At 38.7% G+C, this 24,824-nt stretch overlaps 2 protein-coding genes across 4 annotated transcripts; both read left to right on the top strand.

The window, feature by feature from the left end:
• The first annotated feature begins 10,363 nt into the window (after positions 1 to 10,363).
• Positions 10,364 to 15,207, top strand: LOC103453823 (replication protein A 32 kDa subunit B). Of its 2 annotated transcripts, XM_008393406.4 has the most exons (10): positions 10,364 to 10,567; positions 10,911 to 11,021; positions 11,102 to 11,199; positions 11,296 to 11,337; positions 11,850 to 11,927; positions 13,137 to 13,215; positions 13,323 to 13,382; positions 13,457 to 13,536; positions 14,696 to 14,764; positions 14,891 to 15,207. In XM_008393406.4, the coding sequence occupies exons 1-10, from the start codon at positions 10,463 to 10,465 to the stop codon at positions 14,973 to 14,975; spliced, it is 807 nt and encodes a 268-aa protein (XP_008391628.3). In that variant the 5' UTR covers positions 10,364 to 10,462; the 3' UTR covers positions 14,976 to 15,207. The 2 variants fall into 2 exon arrangements, with proteins under 2 accessions (XP_008391628.3, XP_028947482.2); XM_029091649.2 differs by lacking the exon at positions 10,911 to 11,021 and having other exon boundaries at positions 10,370 to 10,567.
• A 4,852-nt stretch (positions 15,208 to 20,059) lies between these two features.
• LOC103424209 (AP2-like ethylene-responsive transcription factor AIL5) lies at positions 20,060 to 23,949 on the top strand. 2 transcript variants are annotated; one of them, XM_070810968.1, is made up of 9 exons: positions 20,060 to 20,653; positions 20,758 to 21,169; positions 21,300 to 21,382; positions 21,709 to 21,717; positions 21,981 to 22,069; positions 22,165 to 22,238; positions 22,393 to 22,443; positions 22,558 to 22,634; positions 22,713 to 23,949. In XM_070810968.1, the coding sequence occupies exons 1-9, from the start codon at positions 20,527 to 20,529 to the stop codon at positions 23,456 to 23,458; spliced, it is 1,668 nt and encodes a 555-aa protein (XP_070667069.1). In that variant the 5' UTR covers positions 20,060 to 20,526; the 3' UTR covers positions 23,459 to 23,949. The 2 variants fall into 2 exon arrangements, with proteins under 2 accessions (XP_070667069.1, XP_070667070.1); XM_070810969.1 differs by lacking the exon at positions 21,709 to 21,717.
• The last annotated feature ends 875 nt before the right edge of the window (positions 23,950 to 24,824 follow it).

The following is a 24,824-nucleotide window of genomic DNA, read 5'->3' as shown; positions in this document are numbered from 1 at the left end:
TATCCCTTTACCCTTCTTGGTCATAGCAACGTAATGGGAGCTGTAAACTTCACGTGTTTTAACTTTGTTAGAGTACTTTGAAAATGTGGTATGTGGTATCTGGAAAGCTGATGTTGCGTGTAAAGATTGCAAACAAGCTTTATCCAAGGAAATCTGGCTCTCAAAGTTCGGAGAGCGGTGCCTCTTCGGTTTTCGAACAAGCAATTTTGTCGGGGATCTGGCTCTCAAGATTCAGAGAACGGTGCCTCTTCGATTTTTGAGAAAGCAACCATGTTAGGACTCTGACTCTTGAGATTCGGAGAGCAGTGTCTCTTCGATTTTTGAGCAAGTAATCCTGTTGGGAAATTGACTCTCGAGATTCGGAGGGCGGTGCCTCTTCGATTTTTGAGCACGTAATCCTGTTGGGAGTTTGGCTATCGAGATTCGGAAAGCGGTGCCTCTTCGATTTTTAAGAAAGTAATCATGTTGGGAGTCTGACTCTTGAGATTCGGAGAGCAGTGTCTCTTCGATTTTTGAGAAAGTAATCATGTTGGGAGTTTGACTCTTGAGATTCGGAGAGCAGTGTTTCTTCGATTTTTGAGAAAGTAATCCTATTGGAAGTCTGGTTTTCGAGATTCGGAGAGCGGTGCCTCTTCGATTTTTGAGCAAACAATCTTGTTGGGAGTGTTTTCTCTAATGTGAGTAAAGGTTGGGCATTTTTACTAGTCTGCCTTGCCACGGAGCGCAGAGGTTGACACACATTGGGACTTTCTAGTTATCAAGAAGTGGTGCTGTTCCTTTACCCATCTTCAAAATTTATGTGTCTAACCTTTATCAGAGATCTTTGGCAAAGTTATCTATGGTACCCGATGAGTTGATGTTGCGTGTGGAAAGTGGTGCCTCTTCGGAATCCGAAGAGTGGTGCCTCTTCGATTTTTGAACCAACGGCCTTGTTGCCCTTTCTTTTATAAGGGCACCAATTGTGTGCAAGAAGTTCATTCATAGAGTTATTGCTTGTAGGAATTTTCCCATTACTTCAAATGAGAAGATGACTAAAATTTTCATCCACAAATTGGTGCTTTCATTGAGAGTCTTGATTCACATGCTCAAAGAAGACTCTCGCATTCAAAATTTCTCATTTCTTGTTCATTTGTAGATTTTTCATACGTTCTTATTCTTAGAATTTTTTTTATAAAATTCTTTGAATAAACATAAAAGAAAAGTTCAATGATTAGAAATTCAGAAACCACGACGAATTGAACTTCCTATGTTCAAAGATTTGGACCAAGTGATGGAGATCGTGACATAGCCCTACCACGATGATCCATGAGGCTCAATGTGACGACGAGTGGAGCGGTACTACCCCCACGGGGCACCACGGTAGCAACCATGGCAACAGCCCTTAGCGAACCCACTACCCACGGCAAGCAGGCCACCTCGCAGCAATAGCAGGCCCAAGCCCATGCCACAAGGCAACCAGCCCAACGTAAGCAGCCCACATTCAATAGGCCCAAGCAGCTACAGCAATTGGAGCAGCCCAGCACTTGCAGGCCAAATGCCAGTGCGCTCCAAAGTTGAGCCCAAGACCCGTAAGCCCAAGCCTCGCCAAATGAGGCCTAGTGCCCATGCGTTCCAGCAGCCCAGCACGCGCCCACGGTCTGACACGTACTTGCAACCTGACCTGCTCCCACGGTCTAACCCGAGGTTAGGCCCACTCACGTGGCCCTTCTAGCAGGCCAAACCGATCCAAGACCAGTTCAACGGTCACGACTTCAGATTTCTGGATCGATGATTGAACCTAGGGTATTTTCACCCTATTTCTCTGCAGATTTGATATTTCGTAACTTAAATCTCTCTCCAAAGTCCATTACACTTCCACTACTAAAGGAGACTCATATTGTTCAAGCTCTTCCAACCCAAATGGTGAACAACACTTGTCTCGACAAGTTATAGAGTTGACAAGCGCCCTCACGTAGTAGACGACCTTGGTGAATCAGCTCTTACAATGTACCAAGATGCAGCGTGCCCATACGAGGTGTTCCGAAGTAGGACAAGGGCAGACGATGAACCTTTCCAATAGTGTCCTGGCAAATAACCACTCGATCAGTCATGAACCGAGTATTTTGGCAATGTTCATTCACCACTAGGCCCTCAAGATAACGTATACTCTCGTCTTAGTGCGCAGATGAGCGTGCACTCTCGATAAAGCCCACAGACGAGCATACATTCACAGTTAGGGCCAGACTCCAATAATCAACATGAGCAACCTTCCAGAGGAAGTGTTCATTTATGGCTAGGCCCGTAGGGAGCATCATTCAACTCACATCCGAGTAGGCAGTACGACGGACGGAGAAAAGTAGTCATCATTCTGGCTTAAGTACAACTAGCGGCCTGCAAGGAATTTGTTTGCCTGTTAGGAACGTACCACATGTATTGCAGCCACTGCATAGACGAGCTGAACACATAAAAGAGCAGCCTAGACCAGTAGGCCACAACCGGGGGAGTCGAGAACTCTGCTACCCCAACAAAGGCAAATTCAGGAAGAAGTAAGGAGGCTCATGACCGAGCGATTGCCTGATTTCCAACGCAACGAGGTCACTGATGAGGCATTACGACGAGACATGACCAACATAAGTCGGTTACCCTTCACAGACGAGATTGAGTAGGCAGAGCCTCAATGCAAGTTCAGCATGCCACATTTCACACCCTTTAAAGGAGATGGAGACCCAGAGATACACTTGAAGCACTACCAAAGCACAATGGTCCTTTATCGGAACAACGACGCTCTCATGTGCAGGATATTCGCCACTACTTTACAAGGCGAGGCGCAAGATTGGTTCCAATCCTTGCCACCACAATCCATCTGAAGTTTTGATGAGCTTTCTTTGGTTTTCACCAAAGTGTATTCATCATATCGATCGATAAAGAAGAAGTCTAATCACTTGTTCAATGTGAAGAAGAATCCAAAGAAGTTGCTTGGCGACTATGTGAAGAGGTTCAAAGCAGAGAAGGTAAAGATTATGCGATGACTCAATAGCTAGTGTAGCCTTCCAAAAAGGATTCCCAGTAGACCACCCCTTGTTCGGAGAATTGATCATGAAAGAAGATCTAACTCTGGCAGACTTTTTCGTTATGGCAAAGAAACATGCACTTTGGGATGAAGCTCGGTGATCAGACAAGGCACCTGAGTAGCCTCGAAGAGAATCAACAGTAGCTCAAAAGAAGGAGGAAGGGAAGCAGTACACGGTAAAACATCTAAAGATGGCGCAGTACCTAGAAAAGGTATGAAAGCAACTTGAGGCGTTTCAGAGTTACACCCTCACTCAAGTTCAGCGGGTAGATAACGCCCATGTGGACGCGCTAGCCGGCCTAGGCTCTGCCTTGGACTATCAACTTAAACGATCTAGGCTCTAATGATCGTGGTAATTGATTACTACACCCAATAGGTGGACAACTCAGATGGACATAACGCACTTCATATAGAGGAGCATCAATTGCCGATTTGGCATCCCTCAATCGATCATCATAGACAACGGCCTACAATTAGCTGGTAAACATTTGGCGAAGTTCTCTAGAAATTTGGCATCAAGCAGCACATGTCCATGCCAAGGTATCCCTAAGGCAATAGGCAGGTCGAAGCATCCAACAAGATGATTCTTAACTACCTTAAGAAATCCATCTTCGACAAGAAGGGAAAATGGCCAGACGAACTTCCCGAATGTCTATAGGCGTATTGCACAACCAAACGACGAGCAACTAGTGAGACTCATTTCTCTTTGACATTTGGTTCAAAATCAATCATCCCTCCCAATGTCATCGTGCCAAGTATCAGCACTCTACTACCAAGCATCGAGCAAAATAGAAAGGAGATTGCCACAAACTTAGATCTGGTAGATGAGAAACGCAAGAAGATCATCACCCGCATTCCAGCCTACTAGCAGCATCTCCTATCCAGCAACAACAAAAGGGCCAAGATCCGGCAGTTCCAGCATAAAGATCTAGTCCTAAGAAAAGCATTCATCACTGCCCACAGAGAATGCTCTAAAAAAGATTGATCCCATCTGGGAAAGTCCGTACAAGATCAGCAGAGTAGGCAACAAAGGTAGTTACACCCTCGCCACCATGAACAACAAAGAGATCTGGAAGTAATGGAAAGCCTATAATTTGAGGAAGTACTATACATGATCTCCCGCTACATCAAAGCCCGAAAACTCAAGCAGCTCAACGGGCACCACCTCACAAGCTGAGGACTATCTAGTTGTTATGCAGTTCCTACCTTACAACTAAGTTCTCATTCGTTTCACTCATTTTTCAATGAGGAATTCAGAAGTAATTTACAACTTGGCTCGGCTGCATACTTACAACAACTTATCATACCTGCACTTCAAAAGAGGACCGCGCCCTTCTTAGGGATTTATTGCAAGAATTACACCCCTATGGGGACCAATCATGCTTTTCAGTGCAAAAGAGTAAACCAACTCCCCGACACCCACATGGGTTTGTTCTCCAATGTGAGAGGATAAACTTTATACTCCGAATATCCAGAAGTGGATGAATCGGGCTGCCCTGGTGTAACTAGGTGCACGATGGCTTCCGTCGGGATTCCTAGAAGTAGTCACAATGGTCTTTTTCAAGGCTTAGTTAACTAAAGGAGTTTGGGTCTCTTGGCCTAATACACGAAGAACCGGGCCTCAGAGACGAAGGAGGCACATTACGCAATACGCCCTATGGACGGCTGCCCTGGAACATTTAAATGGCTATTGAGTGCATTAAGGTAGCCTACAGTTTTCGGAAGATTGCCTAAGGCTTGCCCTTCGGGCAGTAAGCCGCGCTAAACTTATACAACCGCACATTTTTGTGAAAGGTTAAACAAGTTAGTGTGCATATACAAAGCTCTATCCATTGCTGACATCCTATACAGTCAATAAGCTTCACCTCTCCCAAGTGCGGAATGATCATTTGGATCTATACTAATTCCTAAAGTGTTGTGATACTTGCTATGCAACCCATGGAATTTGTTACAAAAAAGATAAGGAGTTTTCTCAGACCCTTGCTTACGAAATTTCATACAACCGCGTACTTTTGATATGAACGGCTAGCGAATTTCATAACCCAAAAATTTTTAGTATGTTGTGATGCAGGCCAAATAACTTAAAGGATTGAAGAAAGCCAAGGTTAATAGCCAAGTGGTCATGCGGACTCGTCTGCTTCTGTAAGTAAGGAGTCCGATTGTCGACCCTATGGCTAACAACTTTGCAAAAGTTCTACACCAACACCTACGACTGTATAGGCTACGTTGGCCTGTTTTCTTATAGAAAAGCAACACATATGCCGCTGGTCTAAAGGTTAAAGGTTGGGCGTAAACAAAAAAAGTGAAGATGAAGAAAAGAGAATGAAGCAAGTTTATTAAATTTTCTAGCAAAATTGATAAACAAATAACAAAGGTTGAAGGAGTTCAAGCAAAGGAAAAAGCAACAAGGAAAACAAAGAAAATCTTAAAGGCTACCTATAAGACTACTGTTCAGCAACTTGGACATCCCGCGACTACTCGGTCGCTACACCTTCAGCAGCTACGACACTCTCAGCAGTGGCATCACCTAACACTTCACCCCTAGCTGCCCCAGCCCAAGCACCAACTTCTCCGACTACTTCGCTAATGGAAGCCTAAAAGTAAAGGCAAACAAGTATTCCGGAGAAATAGATAAGGTATCGAAGTCTTTCCTAGCAAACTTAAAGTCAGGCGACCTACCAAAGAGATGATCTACATAACCTAGCTCGTAGAAATCGGCCTGACTCTGAACAGGCGAAGCCTCGAGCCCAGCCTTCTCGCCCTTCAGCTGCTCGTTATCCTTGAGTAGACCAACACAGACGTACTGCAGCTCATCCACTTCTTTCTTCAGACTTTCGTTGATCTTCAGTGCACCTTGGAGTTCCAACACTTGGGATTAAAGCCTATCAACGATCTTCTTGAAGTGGATCACTTGATTATAAGCAACAATCAACTCTTCATCCTTTGGATAAGTAACGAAACGAAGCTCGAAAACAGCACGCTCAAGATCTTGAATCTGAGGTATGTAATATCCAATCTCTTTCTCTACACTTTCCTACTTAACTTGGATCGCGTCAAGCCTAGTCTTCAAGTCAATGATCTCTTAGCGAGCGGTCTCAAGCTTCAGAGAAGTGGGGGCAGAGATATTAGATCTCTTCAAAGTAACGAGCCCAAACTCCAACTTCTTGATCTTAAGCTTCAGCTGCTATAGTCTTTGCCACCTCTTTGCCAGCCTTAGTATCCTCTTGGTAAAAAAACATAGTAAGTAGGGCAGTCATTCTATACTCAGTTGTATGCTTCGCAAAGGAACTTGGGAAATAACCCCTATAACACCATCAACAAGCTTGGTATACGCGTCCATGTCTTTAAGCAGATCTGGTTTCAAAAGCGCATAAATATCAGCAAATGAGTCTTAGCAGTGAGGGAAGTAGGCTTTGTCGCCACTTTAGCAACAGAGTCCACCTTATCACTCTTCATAGTGGCAAGCCTCTTAGAAGGCGAACTAGACTTAGCTCATGATGGACGTCTTGGCACAAATTTCGGCACTGGGGGCACGACGGAACCTTTATGCTGAGCAATCCTATCAACAATTGTACTAGCCACCTTTTGCATGGTAGGCATCACCGGCTCAGATCTAACAGCCCAATCTTTCTTCCCCTTGGAAGAAGTCAAATCAATCATAAGCCTATCGGTAGTAGATGGACCCTCACGAGCAGCAGATGAGGCTTTTTCTCAGCCAGCATCTCTTGAGCAGGTGGGGAAGATCTCTTCTTTCCACCTTCATTCACTGTAGGTTCCACGACAATTATCAGATGAGCCAATGCCTCATTCTTAATCCGCTTTATCTCCTTTCTCGGGGGTAACCCATCTTTCTCCCTGTGAAGAGGACTAAGCAGCCAACGCCATTTACGGTACTCATAAGGGATACCTAAAGTAACATGCACCTTCTTCATATCTGGAGAAGTCTTGGGAGTTTAGCCAAATTCTGAAGCTACATAAGCAGAGGAGGACAATCAATAAATCAGATAGCAACTCAACAAAAGTACAAAATAGCTTAGAGACTAAGCAGCTAACTTACCGATGATGAAAATCGTCGGAACACACAGCTCAGGGGAAAAATTAGACTCCTACTCTCCACTTATCTCCAAAATCTCCTTGGCCAGTCATGATCTCCCTTGCTCGAATGATTGAAAAACCTATGGCGGGATCGCAATTGCCTAACTCCTTCAATGTGGCCTATGTTAAAGAAGTACTAGAATTCGTTGACGATCAAATCCAAGTCGAAGAATTGGCTTAGATTGAGGAACCCCACCATCACATGAGCTGCATTTGGAAAACATTGAACGGGGGCACACTTCATGGAGCAAAGCATTTCTTGGAAGAAACGCGGTATGGGAAAAGTAAATCCTAACACGAAGTAGTAGAGGTGAAACTTGATGGCCTTCCGAGCCCCACTACATGGCTCACGACTGCTACCTTCCTTAACACGCTTCACTCGCACCCCCGACGGAATGGCATACCTATATGCCTTAAGAAAGTCTCTAAACGAGTCATTGGAGCTAGTTTTGAAGTGAGCAGCCTTGAAGTAGCCCACCTTACTCAAAGACCCGCCTTGACGATACAATGGCGACACACCATCATCACTCTTATTACTTAAGGAAGACATGCTCAAGGAAATTTTACAAAGACACGAGAAAAATTCGTTAAAATGTTGCACTAAAAAAAAAAATCAGCGCATCAGGCCTTATGGCCCAAAGACCAAGTCACGACCCAAGACTGTAGGAGCCCAGCAGCCGCGCCAGGCCCTATAGTCTAGTCTTTCCTCTCTTTAACACAGGCCTAAGCACAACGGCCGCCTCTCAATCTCGGCCCAAGCCGAGAGTTTCTTGACCTAAGCTGAGCCCCAACTCACCTCCGTGACCTATGCCACTGCACCTAGACCTCGACCCGTGCTGAGCCGCTGCCAGACCGAGCTGAGAACAACAATGCCGTGGCCCTCTTCAACCATTTTTTCACACATCCTCGACCCCCGTCGAGCCAAATTTCAAGCTCCGAGGCTCCCAAAAATTAAGAAGACAAGGAAAATTAAATTTTTTCTTACCTTGGTGTGGCGTGAAGACAAAGAAAGTAAGGAAAGACGGTCCTTTGCACGAGCAAGTGTAGAATATTGCTAAGGGAAGGGGAACAAATATCCTCTAGCTTTCTCTCTCATGTAGGGTAGAATAAATTGCTCTCTAAAGTTGATTTAATCATCTGCTTAAGGTAGACTTAAAAAGACTTTAGAAGTAATTTATTTCCCTTTCTTAGAATGACCTAATTTCCAATTAATGAGGGAACTACATCAAAATAAGAAACAATATTATGTTTCCTAAAGTAAAGGAAGATCTCTACACCTGCTGCCCTTTCCTACGAGCAACCCAATAGGTGTGGGGCCATTTATGGAGCCAAGAATAATCAATGAGGTGACAAGTGAACTTTTGAGTTAAAAATACAAAATTACCCTCAAGGCACACCGGGATTCTCACGTGCATGCAACGGACAATAACGGCTTAATCAAGGAAGAGTCAAAGGTGATCAAAATGGTTTTTATTCAAATCCCCACTCAAAAGGTAACTCCTAATTATCATTTTTAAGTTAGGATTGGTTGCCAAGTTAATGGCAAGAAATTATTTCACATAATATCTTGCAATTAAACTCATAATTCTACCAATAATGACTGATCCCTATTCTCTCCCCAAAAATTCCTAAACACTTTCTCTCTCAAATTATAACTTTGGCATCGGAAATTCTTCGGCCAAAGCTCCCCCCCATTCATAGTGGGCACGTGAAAATTTTGACCTTAATCTTAGATGTTATTATTTTGCAGGTGCATTTTCGTTAAAGGAGAAAATGACAGAAATTTGCATCCACAAATACATCTTTTTGCTGGCAGAAACCAACGGTGGCACGCCCTTCATACAACAATCACATGATTCACTAATGAAGGCCAAGGTGTGAAGCTTATAATTGAGAAACAAACTACTTAGCAAGGTACTATGTTTGTTTTCACTGGTTCGGTTCACCTCCCCACCTCTCTAATTATATCGTGTATAAAATATAAAAAATAAATTTTATTTGGACCCATTTGTTTTTAGCTTTACGCCCAACTAAACAATTTTCTTCACTTAACTTTTCAAATTTGCCCCTAAATAAATAAGGAAAGAAAAATTTCCGACGAACCCAAACCAAACGTCGGCAAAAAATTTCCTCGTGTTGGTCAATGACGGTTATTTCCTTCCATTCTTTTCTTTCCCCTTTTCCTTCTCTTTGTCCATGTTTATCATACCCTTGGGAAGAATAGGAATCATCATACTCTACTGCCGTTGGTGCTCCCATTAACTCCACTGCACATCGACCTCTCTCTCTTTTCCGATTGATCAAATCTAAGATCGCATAGAAAAACAAGAAAAGAGATCAATAATCACCAAAGCACTGACTTTTCTTCTTGCAAAAACAAATAGAGAGGTTCAATGGTTAAAGCCTCCCTTTTCTCTGTTCCTCTGGTTTCCCCAGTGGCTTCTAGAGCAATCCCACATTTTTTATTTTTTTAACTCTTTTTATTTATTTAAGGGTAAAGTTTTTTTTTTTTTTTTAAAGCAAAATTTAAGGGTAAAGTTAAAATTTTGTCAAGAACATGTGATTATTGGAATGATAAATCGACGAATGGCTGCTGATGTGATTTTGGAGGGTATTTTACATGATATCTGGCACCTTGCCAGCTGTATAGAATACGTGAAATTTGTGTTTTCTCATCACGAAACCAATAAAGCGGCGCATGCTGTAGCGGCTTTTTTTCATTGTGGTTCTTTTATTTGGAATTGTATTCGTCTCGATTTTTTTTTTAATATTCTTACTGAAGATGTAAACTTATCTATTAGACTTGATTGAATAAAATTCATCATTTGACAAAAATTAAAAAATATGGAATACACGGCATTTTTTCATTGAGTTAAATCACTAATATCAAATACGAGATATTTTTTAATTGGATCAAATTAGAAAGTTAGTATACAATATACTCGGTAGGTACTAATATTGGACTTGGATGCTCTGCTCTCCCAATTCGGTGCCCTTCCCGTGCCCTTCTGTTTGTGTGGTCACGGTTAAGCCACGTCAATATTTTATATTACTATTTTTTTTTTCTTATTATTTTTATAAAAAATAATATAAAATGTTAGCATGGATTAACCGTGACCACACAAAACAGAAGAGTACGGGAAGGGGCACCGAAATGGGAAGGCAGAGAATCCAAAGTCCACTAATATTATCCAAATAAAATTTCCCAATAAAAAAGGGCCCGGGAACCCAATTTCCATTTATACCTATTGGCTATTTAAGTTTCAATCTTCCTTCCGCGGGCAAATTTCATACAATCTTAGGGTTTCTCTGTAAAGCATGAGCTTCACCCAATTCGATGGCAGTGCGGCCTTCTCTGGCGGTGGGTTCATGCCCCCTCAGGCCGCCCACTCAGGCACCGACACCACTTTCTCTTCCACCAAGGTAACTCTGGTTCCTCTCTGTTTTTGGTTCCCGAGAAACCGCCGGAAACTTGAAACTTTCAGTGCGGCAATCGGGGGTTACACCACTCTCTTTGGCTAAGAATTTTGTGGACTTCTAGGGTTTTAAATTGATGGGTAGTTTACGAAATCGTTCATTTTCTCATGATTTCCATTTATAGCAACCAAACAGAGACATAGGGATATGTGTGTTTTGTGTTCTTTGAGATTGCATTGCTCAATTACGGCACCAATGTGTATGTCTCCTTAAGAAATTACAGATGTGTGTATTATTCATAGACCAATTAAAGCGCAGTTATTAAGGTGTTTGTGATTCATTTTTTCAGAATCGTGACATCCAGACACTGCTTCCACTGACAGTGAAGCAGATAACTGATGCTTGTGTCTCAGCAGTTGATAAATCAGAATTTGTTATTGACAGTGTCGACGTGAATAATGTGGGTTTGTTGTTTCTGTTTTTCTTTTTTGTTTTTAAATCGTTGATGTCGGGTTTTATTTTAACTTTTCATGTCTTCAGGTTACACTTGTTGGGATGGTGCGTGAAAAAATTGGAAGAATTACAGATGTTGCTTTCTTTCTTGATGACGGAACTGGACGGATGGAGTGTAACAAGTGGTGAGTTTTATCAAGCTTTTCTTTTCATTGGTTTGTTTGTTATATGTTAGTGAGTTTCTTGATTCTATGTGAATTATGGTTTCTCGTGTTTTGTAGGTTTCATGAAGCAAAAGACGCAAATGAAATGGAAAGAATCTTGTATGCTTCTTTCTTGCCTACCAGTTGCACCTCTTTCTGGACTGTATTTGCATTAACAAGTAGATTTTAATGTGTTTGTCAAACGTTTATTTAAAGAAAATCCTCTCTTGTTTTTCACTCTTTTAATTATAGTAAATATAAAAATACCTGGACAGCTGTTAGTTTTATACAAAAGCACTTAGAGAGCTCAATTGGAGTTAAAAAAAAAAACCTCAACTATACACGACATTTTCTAGCTTGTTTTTAGTTGCGACATTCCTTTGATGCCATACTCCCATTGAAAGTTAGTAGGTGTGTTTCTGAAGTATTGGTTTGAAGTGTTTTAAGTGTAACATTATGAAGGGATTATATGTGGCAATTATGTAAGTTGCAAAACTGCTCATATTCTGATTCATTTTATTCCATGTTTCTAAGATATATTCTGATTTCATACTATGAATTTCATGAAATCAGTTAGTTTTTTCTATTTTCTGTATCATAAGTTGCATCCTAACACTTATCTTTGATATTAGGGATGGAATGTATGTCCGGATTCACGGACGCTTGAAGAGCTTTCAGGGTAAGAAGACCCTAAATGTCTTCTCTATTAGGTACAATTCTACACCCTTTTGTCTCATGCTTTTTACTTATGAGGATTATTCTCTTTGTCTGTCTTTGTTTTGGTTTTTTTTTTGTGTGTGGAATTCTTTGTCTTGAGGTATTAATAGTATTTTGTTTTCTTTTGTTTATTTGTCTTGTTTAATGTTAGCATTTGATTTTCCTTTTGCTTCATAATGGTCACTTTCAGTAATTGTTTATTTCTTACATAAATGTTATGCTTGAGAATTCTTCATGTCTAGTTTCACAATTCAATTTATGTTAGAAGATGAATAACCATCCCGTCGTTAGAAAGATTGAGTCAACGGAATCACTTGAAATTAGGATGAAAATGCAATGGTTGATATAAATTGTCTTGGAAAAAGATTAATTTTAGGGAATTGTTATTAGCACTCCAACAATCTCATTTGGCACTCCAAACTTTCTATAACTAGAAAGAAAAATACACTTGTGAGGAGTGTAAAATGAGTTTTTTGGAGTGCTAATAATAGTTCCCTAATTTTAAGGCAAAATTAATGGTAATTATTATATTGGTATTTCTGAGCTAAATTTCTGCCTGTTAACTTTTCATGCATATGTGAGAGAATATTAGCACAGCTGCAAATGAATAGGTTTTTCATTTCGATTCTATAAAGTTAGATTCGAAGAATATTTTGGTTCATCTTGTGGAAGTAGTTCGTGACCTATCATTTGATATCTGGGACAATATGAATGGAGAGAATACAAAATTGAGTAAGCAGCAATTCCTGGTTCTGACTAAAAGAATGTTTTACTTCTATCTTTTTGTTATCCTTTTTTGAAGAAGGAGCTTCATAGAGGTTACAAGGTTTCTTGTGATATGGTACAGGTGAAAATAAAATGTCTTATAGCTTGTATGCTTGTATCTGACAGTGTTCTAGTTGTAAATTGAATTTGAGGTGTACCATGTTTTGATTGTCTTACCGTCAGGAAAATTCCATATCAGTAATATATCAATACAATATGTTATACCAAGAATGTCCTTACCGTCAGGAAAATTTCATTCTAATTGTTTGATCTGGCTTTTAAGTTGTGACCAAATACTTGCCCTAGGTTTCAGAACTTGAAAATTACTAAGTTGTCATTGGATGACTTCATGAAGCAGGGTCAACTTAATTAACCAACCAATACTTCTGATATTATTTATATTGAGGTTTCGAGACTGAAGTTGGTGTAATGTTCAGGCCTGTGAGTGACTATAATGAGATTGCCAGCCACTTCATTGAGTGCATCTATGTCCATTTATACAACAGCAGATTACGGGTATTGGTCTACCCACTGAATATGTGATTTTAGCTTGGATTGTGTAGTTACATTGATTTGGAAGTATATGATGTGATCTTCTGATGTCTCTGTTAATGTTGTGATAGAAACCACCTGCTGATTTTGGTGTCACAGCGCAACCACATATGACATTTCCAACAAATCAGGTTAGATGTTTAAATATAGATTTTAATACTATATATTTTTTATTGTTGCCTTACTAGCCCACTTCATTGTTCAGTTATCTGGCCAATATAGCTTCGATGGACAGAGTAGCATTGAAGTAAAGGTCTTAGAAATTTTGAGCCACCCTTCATACCTGTGAGTACCTATAACCTTGAAAATAGTTATGTATATATTTTTTTATAAGCATATTGCTGTGAAGCAACCCAAGTGGCAAAACAGGCTCAATATTTAGCAGGTAGTTTTGTGTTACCGCCAAAACTCCCTGAAACTAAAATCAAACCCAATGAAAACAAATTGTTGATATTGTATGAGTTTTAGCAAACATCTTTTAGCATATTACAATTCCCATGTTGTATGTTTTCCATGGCCTTGTATTGGTTTATAAGGTTATTCTTCTATCTTGTGGGAAGGAAGATGGCTATTTTGGAGGGGGCATGGAGGTTAGCATATCCATTTGGTTGGGTCAATTTATCTCTATTTCAGACAAGAAAAGCTTAGCCAAGAGATTTGGTGTATTTAATTGATGAGTGTTGCAAAAACAGAACAAAATCTTCTACCATAAAATTTATATTTATGTAGATAATGCGAGTCAGTGATAAATACTTATTTGAACTTCGAATGAGATAGTGATACATATGGGCCCATGAGAAGATAGTTTGTCAAATTATTCGCTTACTGGGATATTACTCAGAACTCCACACACATAGGGCAAAACCGAGCCCTGAGAAAGATTGTTTACTCATCTCGTATTCTGTTCGATTATGGAATAATTCGGTTTAGTTTTTCTTCTTGAGCACTAATCTTATGTTAATAGGTCAGCGACAAATAATAATTCTAAATTCGTCTATTAAATGCATAGTGCCCCTTCGTTTCATAGTTGCTTATATTTTTTTACAAGACTGGCTATTACTTGTTGGGTAAAACTCAAGAATGTTTATGTGAGTGGCATTTCTATTTTGTGTTAGATAAAAAAATGTTATGGAATATTCGAGGTCATTGTCAAGTGGCTCAAGTTCTCAGATTGAAATTAGGCTGCCGCCTTGTATAGTGCAACAAGGTGTTTCATTTTCAAGTTCTCAGATTGAAAATAGGCAAGGGAAGGGGTAGGATGCGCTTAAGAAGTTCTGGCATGCAGATTATGGATGTGCTAAATGCATACATATGCGTAGATAATTGTACAGTAGTGTTGATTTGTTTCTTTTGTGTGCAAATGTGTGAAATCCAGCATGTAAGCGTTTCCTTTTGTTTCCTTTCTTTTTCGCATTGAATTGTAACTAGCTTTGCATGTTTCCAGTGGAAGGGAAGAGGGGGCGCACCTTGAGGATATAGCCCGACAACTGAAAATTCCAGCGAATGATCTCATGTCTCTCTCTCTCTCTCTCTCTCTCTCTCTCTCTCTCTCTCTGTGACACACACGCCCACGTGCACGCTCACAATTACCTGCACACTAAACCGATATCTGAATCTTACATCTTGTGGCCATCGACAGGTTAGCTATTGACAATCTTGTACAGGAAGGCAAAGTTTACTCAACAGTTGATGACTTTCACTACAAATCAACTGCGAATGCTTGAGTTACCTCTATATGACAGTTTTAGCCTCAATTAGGTTGCGCTCTTTTACGTTATTCTGTGAAGCCTTGATGGTACAACTAGAAACGCGAGATATACAGAGGATTGCATATTGAAGTAGCTATCAGCACTTTTTTGCCTTTTGTTCGTAGAATCCAAGTATCTTAACTGTAGAAAGCTACTAATAGTGGGGAATTCGTTTTCCACCTGAGCAGTCTATTCTTTTTGTGTTCCATTTGTACATATTCTCTTTTGGATTGATTGTCCAATTCCTCTACTAGATTTGCACGAGGTCACGCAGTTTATGAACACTTGGATGCCTTTGGTTGGTTGAGTTCGAGCTCATTTCAAGCTTGATAAAACTCATTAAGTTTAACCTCGGGCATAAACTAAGCCCTCATACGGTTGGAGGAACGCCACCTCTAGTTTGTTCAGATTACATTACGCGGTTAAATTGTTTGTTTAGACTATTCCAAATTAGAAGAAAACGAAAAGAAAAAAGGAAAAGTAAATTTCAAAATTTCACATGTGCATCCGGTTCTTATTTTGGTTAACAATGCACACAAATTTGGAGTTTTGATTTGTTTACCCTCTAGTCTCCCTTTTACGAAGGGTTCATTCTTTTGATAAACATAAATGGGGCCCACAACTATGAATTGAGGTTTACAAAATAAACAGTTCGGATCGTTGAAGTTTAATGTGAAGTGAGCCATGTAGTTCATATTTTGATCGGTGATCTCTTTAGTAAAAAGTTTGTATATATAAAGATTCTATTTATCATGAATTTTGTTTTCATGATCATCAAATGTTCTATTATTTATGAGCATTACTGGGCTGGTTTGGTATTGCTGTGCTTTAAAAAAAAACTGTTGTAAGAATAAGCGGCTGTGCTGTGAGAATAAGCGGCTGTGAAATAAATCAGCAGAGTGTTTCGTAAACTTTTTTGTAAAAGTGTTTTTGGAAAAAAAAAAAAACAGTTTGATAGTGGGTCTTTTCATTAAAGGAATACTGTAGCTATGTGTGCTTTGACAAAAAACCAGTTTTCCAAAGCTGCAAATAGTAGCTTCAACTTTTTCCTTTGATTTCAGCTTATTTTCACAGCAACTTTCAAAATAAGCCATTTTTTTTTTCAGTTTACCAAACACCTAAAACCCTCACAGCTTTTTTCATGGGTGCTTTTTTTTTAAGCACCTCACTCTCAAACCACCCCTTAGAAGTTGAAGTTTATATCAACAACGATTGAGATTAAAAAAAATTAAAAAGTTAATTCATTTAATCTTCTCTCTCTTGATATCATCAAATTAAAGACTCAAGAATTTGTAGCTATTCATTTGACTAACAGAAAGAGTTTATCAGTAGTTGAAAATCAAGACAAACCTTGTATCCAGAGGGCCCACGCGTCCACACATAAAGACATGTTTCAAATCAGAGACAGTCTTTTATCCCCACATCACAGAATGTAGATACAATATAAATTCATGGAAATGACAATAATGGTATCTAGAGAAAAAGAAATAACAAAATTATAAGAAAATAAATAAAATGCAAATAAGAAAGGAAAGAAAAAAAGAAGAAAGAAACATGAAAATGTCATGTGAGATGTGATGATGAAGAAATAATAAAGAAATGGAGCGCGAACGTGAGGAATGATTCGTTTCTCTGACCACAAACGCACCACCATGCACACTGCACATTGCTTTTTTTACTACTTTAAGCTTTGTTTGACCGTCGACATAATTTTGGGCTTTCAAATTGTGATATGAAAGCCAGCCAATTTCATCATACTAAATTTTTTTTGAGCTTTTAACTATAATTTTTTAATCAGAAACCAAATGCAAACTCTAATGCAAGTTATAGATTATCCTGGTAGTTAATATCTTTTTTTTAATTCACTGCATTTCGGATTTATATCATCACTTAAATGTTAATGAAGGTAGTTTAAAATATCGTTAATACTAAATAAAACTCAACTCCGCTAAGCTCTTTGCCAATCTATGCTTTCTCTTCCCTTTTCTTTCTGAATGTATACGAGGCTTCAGCTTGAGAACTAGTTCACTTGCAATGCACACTTTCGTAAATTTATGGGGAATCTACCGCTTTTGGGTTGCTTAGTGTAAAAGCAGTTTTAACGCTTATCCGGGTTTTGAGGCTCTGCCCTTATCTTCCCAACCTGTGTTGTGATACCTAATCTTTGTTTAATTACTTTTCTCATTCATTCATGTGGAGTTTTCTTTGTCCTGCAGCTTGGATTTTGGGTGGTTGGTCAACTTGGTCTCGTCCTTCACTCACCACGCGCTAGCCTTTATATATTAAACACTTGGGGGCAGGTGGCCGCAGCCTCCGGAGGAGAGGTGGCATTTGGCTTCTCAGACAGCTTACAGAGAGAGAGAGAGAGAGAGAGAGAGAGAGAGAGAGAGAGAGAGAGAGAGAGAGTACCCAATAACCAACATTGAAAGATATAAGATTGTATTGGATAGTTTATTATAGGGGTGTTTCTTTTTATTACACACTTCTTAATTTTTTTCTTTTGATATTTTTCAATTTATCTGATGTGGTAGTTAAAAATTAAAAGAGTGAGTAAGAAGTAAAAATGAGGTGTGTGGATGTCATACTCTTTATTATATTGTTGCAACAAAGTGTGATGAACATTATTTAATTTGAATCAACTTAAAATATCCCGTTTATAAATAAAGATGAATATATTGTTAGATAGTTCTTATATTGTAATCAAACTGTAAATTTGGATCACAAATCAGACAAAGCAACTGAACCGATAACATAGACATCTTAAAACTTTTGAGACTTGCCACACAATCTAAAAAGAAAGCACTTTTACTCATGTTAAGATAGAACCTTCATGTTAAAAATGGTTAGAAAGTTAGTAATGTGGTTTAATTTTATGTTAGTTTACTCTAAAAAAATGCTATACTTAGTACACCCCTATTTGTATTTGTAAATTTTATCTTTATTCTGTTGTATAAATTGCGATGAGAATATGTAATGAGTATGCACTCTACTCTAAATTTTTAGGTATTTTCATATTTCTACTAGTGAATTGTTGAAAGTTACTTTACTATTTGTTATTACTTTTCTGTTCATTTTAAAACTAAGTCTTTGTATTTATATCACTTGTAATTCAATAAATTTAATATCACTAAATCCAAAACATAATCTTTCTATTTAATAATTATCTTGGCAGTGTGTAGTATACATTTTTTACTTTTATATCTTTTCCTTTTTGATTTGTTAACAAAAATTTAACAATCGGAGGAAGATAGATTGAATATTACAATATGAACCAGAAGCAAATAGAAAAGATCGACGGCATGGACCCTCAACAGCACCAGGAGGAGGAAAGGATCTTGATGATATATAATTTAAGAGGTAATAAGTTGAGTGAGAATGCATGCAGCACAGCACAGCACAGCAGCAGCAGCAGATGGAAGAGCAGCCAGCACAGCAGGCTTTCTGGGACGACTGGAGTACGTAACGTAGTCTCTCCAGGTACCACATACCGGCCCTATAAAATTACTTGTCACCACCTCATACCATAAAGATATTAATTAATATTCACAATCCGATTTTTCATTTCATGCATGCAGGACGACACGTACGCATCACATTTATAAACAAACATATTCGCAATGCACACGTGTCGTTGAGATGACATGCAAGCATGTGAATCCCATTACCTAATCTATCCTGTCGCAGATCAAGCCACCCACACCTCCACCGTCTCTCTCTCTCTCATCTCTATAAATTCTTTGAATGCTAATAATATCACGTATGAAGCGATAAGCCAAAGTATAGCTGATTAATCTCCACTCTATTTGTTACTTATTTACGTCCCTTATCTATCGTTCCAAAAAATAAGCTATTGCTTTGATGGTAAAACCATATAGGTCTTTCGAACAACACATTTACACTAATCACATAATTAAGAGAAATGCAAGCAATTTTTGCATTTAGTCATCCTCACTTTAACATATTAATATAACATATTGTTTTTACATAATATATATATATATATATATATATATATATATATATATATATATATAACGACCTTTAGACACCAGTTGTAGCTGGTTTGTGTTCCCTTCGAGTTTCATACCTGCCAAACAGGTTTCATGTAAATTAACTGGGTATGCACAACAATGGAGAAGTTTAGAAAATGATCTCCAACAGCGTGTTTAAAATTTGCTACTTAACTTTGATAGACTTATATCGCAATTTGAAAAGTAAAATTTGTTATTTGAAGAGTTCGCATTCCAACAATCTACTTGAATTTGATTATTTTTATTCTTCTTTATTCATTATCTATATTTATAATTTTGTCTTCTCTCTTTGTATGGATATTAAAATTAAGTCTTCTTCAATACCAAATATTAATTACTAGAGCCTAATTGTCCAAGGCTTCAATATGCAAAGTAAAGGTGATCGCTATAGATTCCCTAACTCATCTCTGATTATTACAAATTCATCTACTACATCACCATTGCGATGGAGGCTACAATAAAGACTGGAATAATAAATTGATATCCAACAATTCATCGATAAGATTTGAAGAGAAGACTTCACTTAATCCTATAGAACCAAGTTGTGATCATTTCAACTAATAAAAAGAATAAAGGAAGGATATGAGGGGCTGCAATATGTGTGCTTTAAGCCTTTAATTAACCAAAATCTTCCCAAACTATAGCAAAGTGGTCGACATGTGACCAACTTAAGGTCACCTAGAATTAAATTGAAGGTATAGTGATTATGTAGTAGTCTAGGAGAAGAGAGATTGAAGCTATAACGTGGCAGATGATTTCTACGCTCTTATAACAATTGTGACGGGTCATTGAAAGGTGTCATAACTCAGTTATTGTTAAGTGGTAACAAATGAGAGAATCATTTTTATGAAAGGAAAAAAAGGAAACGAAACGCGGCAATGGAAGAGAGGAATTGAAAGGATTTTGATCACCAAGTCCAAAGGAAAAGTCCTACACACCATCCTACTTATGGGTCACGGTGTCCCCTCGCTCTCCTTCTTGCTTCCCTATGTTCATACACATAACATCACCCTATCTCTCTCTCTCTCTCTCTCAAACAATCAAAAAATAGAATAAAGTAATGCTTTCTTCGGTCAAGACCTAAGGAGAAGAGAGATAAATAGCCACCGCTCAGTCATCCCATCAAAAGCTTCCACTTTGCTTTCTTGCTCCCTCTCTCACCACTTGTTCAAATATTTTATCTTCTTATTAACTCATTAAAATGAATCTCGGTCCTCGTGCAACCCTTAATAGCACTCTCTTTCCTCTTTCTATTCATTCATCTGAGTGATCTCACCTCTTCATATCTTTCTTCTTCTTCTACGACTACTAAAGAATTCTAGTTCTACCACTGCTAGTTTCTGCCCTGTATCACCTCCTCAATATCTGTGTTCTTTTACCTTAACTTTGATTGACACACTTTCACATTCACTTGGGTATTTTGCTTGTTCTATATCACATATCTCTATCTATCTATCTATCCATCATCAAAATCGATATTGAAAAACACAAAAAACATGGATTCTTCTCCTCAGAACTGGCTCCTCGGCTTCTCTCTTTCCAACCACTCTCATCATCATCACCCTTCTCCCGATCTCTCCCTCTTCGAGGCCTTCACCTCCAATTCACCCACCCACTCTGCAGGTCCCAAACTCTCTCTCTCTCTCTCTCTCTCTCTCTCTCTCTCTCTCTCTCTCTCATTCTATTTTTTTTTCTAACACATATCAATCTTTATTTTTGTCTTGCAGCTACCGTCGCCGGTCATCATCATCAAGGTGCAAGTCCAACTTCAGCAACCGACCTCTCCATCTTCAGTTCCGGAATTAACGGACCAAAGCTCGAGGATTTTCTCGGAGGTTGCACCCCCGCAGCCAACACCGTCACCCCGACCTCACTCCCTCAGTTTGCTACTGCCGATCATCATCATCAAATCACTCCTCTCGCTTTGTCCCAAAACGAGATTTACGACTCCGAACTCAAAACCATAGCCGCTAGTTTCCTCCGTGGTTTCTCCACCACCGCTACCACCACCACCACCGCTGCTACTTTACAAACGACCAAACTACAGAACCACCACCCTCTAGCCTCTTCCGATCCCACCCCCAAAAAACCCGCCGATACCTTCGGCCAACGCACATCCATTTACCGCGGAGTCACACGGTAATGCTCTTAACTACTAGAGCTACAACTTGCAAGTTCATATCTTTTATGAGTTATTTTAGTATTTTATTTTAAGAGAATTTTTGCTTATTATTACTAATTTTTGTTTGTTTGGGGGTTGAATATTTAGGCATAGGTGGACCGGAAGATATGAAGCGCATCTGTGGGATAACAGTTGCAGAAGAGAAGGACAAAGTAGGAAGGGCAGACAAGGTAATTTTCATTATTTTACTACTAATCTCCTCTAGGGTTTTAAGGTTCTTTGTGGCCCTCTTTGATTCTAACGTGCGCCTGAGGTGTACAATATACGATACAATATAAATGGGTCCACTGGATCTTTTGGGTCTAGCTCTGTGAAAGGTGCTGATCATCCATTAATGGATCCTCTAGCGCATGTTAGATTTGAAGTGGCTACATTTGCTTATGGTGAGCATCGTGTTTTTAGTTTCATGAGTGGGCAAAGATTCTGATGTGGGTTGTTTGCTTTGCGGCATGTACACGACTTAAATGAATCATCATCATCGACCTCATTTCTGCAGTTTATTTGGGTGAGTAATTTCACTTTTTACTGTTTCTCTTTTCTGTAAGAACTATTTACCGCCATGATAATGAATATCATTATAATCAAGTACATGTGAATGCATATGATCATCAAATTTTAAGATCCACTATAGATTTGGTTAGTGTAGCACAAATATTCTTTGCATGAATGCATCAAATCGTGGGTCAGATTCTATTTAGATTCTCATTGTTGAAAATGTAATTAAATAAATATTTATTTTCATTGTTTTAATTTTGTAAATATTTGTAGGTGGATATGATAAAGAAGAAAAGGCAGCAAGAGCCTACGATCTGGCAGCTCTCAAGTACTGGGGTCCGACCACCACTACAAACTTTCCGGTGAGCTCAGCTGCATGCAATAACTATTTATCTACATTGTACTTCACTTATTTTATTTGAAATGCTTTGATCTAACTTTATGATCAAATTTGAAGGTTATTAACTACGAGAAAGAATTGTCGGAGATGAAGAACATGACTAGGCAAGAATTTGTTGCTTCTCTTCGGAGGTACTTGATAATTATAACATTTCTATGGTTTTTTTATTCCATGTATATTTATATGTTTTTTGTTTATATTTATTTGTTTTTTAGGATAGTTTATTTGGTGTTAGTTTTATGAAAGATTTGGTGGTTTATGTATTTTGGCTTTTCTATGTTGTAGGAAAAGTAGTGGATTTTCTAGAGGAGCTTCTATTTACAGAGGGGTCACAAGGTTTGTGGTTCCCAAATAGTTTATTGTTTATTTTATAGTCGATTTTAAATTAGGACCTAATTGAACTAAATAATATTTTCTTTTCCTAATATAAAACCCAATTATTTATTTCAGGCATCATCAACATGGTAGATGGCAGGCAAGAATAGGAAGGGTTGCAGGCAACAAAGATCTCTACCTTGGAACTTTCAGTGAGTCTCTTAACCCTTTTTAGAGGATTTAAAACTGTAGTCGACTGTTTCTAATTAATAAGGACTTTAATCAAACAGGCACCCAAGAAGAAGCTGCTGAGGCCTATGACATTGCGGCAATCAAGTTCCGAGGCCTAAATGCTGTGACCAACTTCGACATGAGCCGCTACGATGTGAAGAGCATTGCCAGCAGCAACCTTCCCATAGGAGGAATGTCCGGAAAATCCAAAAACTCATCAGACTCCGACAGTAAGAGCATCGAAGGTAACCGTTCAGCGGATGATCGAGATCTCTCCTCTGCATCCTCCGTGACCTTTGCATCTCAACAACCTAGTTCCTCCACACTAAGCTTTGCAATCCCCCTCAAACAAGACCCATCATCAGATTACTGGTCCAACATTTTCGGATATAACCCTTCTCAAAACAATACCAAGAACCCTACTACTGTTTCAGTTGCACCATCATCATCATTGTTCCAGTCACGTGCCATTGGGTCTTATGGTAACAATTCCTCACCAATACCATTCAACATGGACTTCTCTTCAACTTTTAGCACTTCTGCTTCTGAAACCAACAATGGGTACTTTGGTAACTTCAATATAGATGGTCAGCAACACCAAGAACAGTTGCAACACCACCAACATGAACAAAGTACTATTACTGGTAGTGGTTCAATCCCATTTGCTACACCCATTGCTTCAAATAGCAACAATGGTTATGAAACTTCTTCTGGTTATGGAAGTTGGATTGCGCCAAGTATTCACACATTTCAGACTCATGCAAAGACCAATCTCTTTCAGACACCAATTTTTGGGATGGAATAATTTGGCTGATATGTGTTAGGGGTGAATGTGAGGGTGAGAGATTTATATGGCATGAGTACATCACAATTTGTTTTCGCTACCATGAAATGGAATTGGAGGACAAATGAAAGAGGACAATGTTTGGGGTTTGCATGCACATGGGAGTCAACAGCTTTAGTTGAATAGAGATGTGAGGTGGACTGGCAGTCATAGATCATAATCCACACAGGCTGACACTGTGTACTAACTCAACTTCTTGTGCCAAGATGGTGCTTCCTTTTTGTTTTTGTTTTTTTATCCTTTATCTCTTTTTGGTTCTTTTAGCTTTTTCTTTTTCTCTCTCTTTCGACTGACATGATTTTATATGGGTATAAAAGAAAAAGAAATCCTTTTGTAATCTGTTCTTGTCCTTGTTAGTATCAAATTATCCATGTGAAAAATGGAAGAAGAACAGATCTGTTTTTTGTAAAAGATCTTTATATGCTTACAAGGAGAAGCAGCGTTTACATCAAGATCGATCATAATTATGTACATGTCATGCTTGGCTATACCAAGTTAGATAATACAATACATGAACTGTTTAGGCAACACAAATGCAAATACAATTCAAAAACTGTTTGGGTAACGCATCGGAATTGTATTTGTAGTAGTTGGTGTCTTTGACGCCGGACCATATTAATTAAAAAAGGTTAAAGATTTTGGAAACGTGGGTTTAACATAATAATATGTTCATTGGGTCCACTAAATACTACAAAAGGTTGAAACTCTTTTGCCATGCTTAGAAATATCCTATGGAAGTAGGAAAGAAAAACATTGTATTCTTTATTTTTGGCGTATGCATATTCTCAGGTCGAGAGCATGGCCAAACCTAGGACTAGGAGTCGGCTTCTGTAAAGCCAAAACAGTGAAGTGAACTGTAAAGTGTGTATTTATGCTTGTTGGTTGGTTGGTGCTCTTATCATGCTATACTTATATTGACACTCAAACGATGGTCCTGTTGAAAAATGAATGAACGTTATCAATGTTTTAGATTTAAAGTTTGACAACAGTGTTATGATGTCACACGGTACTTTCACAAAAATGACATTTTTCTCTACTTGTTATTGGTTTTTAGGTTGTTCATAGTGAAGTATGTGGGAATTAGAAATTAGATGAACAATGAATCCAAAATTGACCAGACAAAGTGGAATATATATATATATATATATATATATATATATATATATATATATATATATAAACTACCTATTAACAAAATCATTTTTGTCAATCAAAAGAGGGTGAAGAGATAATTTTGTCACAGCCCGTCCTGGGATTTTATTTATCGAGGACGTGAAATGACGGGATTACCCTTAGCGGTTACTAAGGTATGTGTGTGTGACACATT

This window comes from Malus domestica, chromosome 13, assembly GCF_042453785.1.
Source record: "Malus domestica chromosome 13, GDT2T_hap1".
NCBI classification, from domain to species: domain Eukaryota; kingdom Viridiplantae; phylum Streptophyta; class Magnoliopsida; order Rosales; family Rosaceae; genus Malus; species Malus domestica.
Note: the sequence above shows the minus strand (reverse complement) of the source record. Positions and strands in the feature narration are given on the sequence as shown.

Excerpts from the sequence above, each read along its gene's own strand:
- LOC103453823 (XM_008393406.4), top strand. The coding sequence starts at position 10,463 with ATGAGCTTCACCCAATTCGATGGCAGTGCGGCCTTCTCTGGCGGTGGG. Across the intron at positions 11,200-11,295 it reads CGGATGGAGTGTAACAAGTG|GTTTCATGAAGCAAAAGACG; the intron begins GTGAGTTTTATC and ends CGTGTTTTGTAG. Across the intron at positions 14,765-14,890 it reads ATTCCAGCGAATGATCTCAT|GTTAGCTATTGACAATCTTG; the intron begins GTCTCTCTCTCT and ends GGCCATCGACAG.
- LOC103424209 (XM_070810968.1), top strand. The coding sequence starts at position 20,527 with ATGGATTCTTCTCCTCAGAACTGGCTCCTCGGCTTCTCTCTTTCCAAC. Across the intron at positions 20,654-20,757 it reads TTCACCCACCCACTCTGCAG|CTACCGTCGCCGGTCATCAT; the intron begins GTCCCAAACTCT and ends TTTGTCTTGCAG. Across the intron at positions 22,070-22,164 it reads CCACCACTACAAACTTTCCG|GTTATTAACTACGAGAAAGA; the intron begins GTGAGCTCAGCT and ends TCAAATTTGAAG.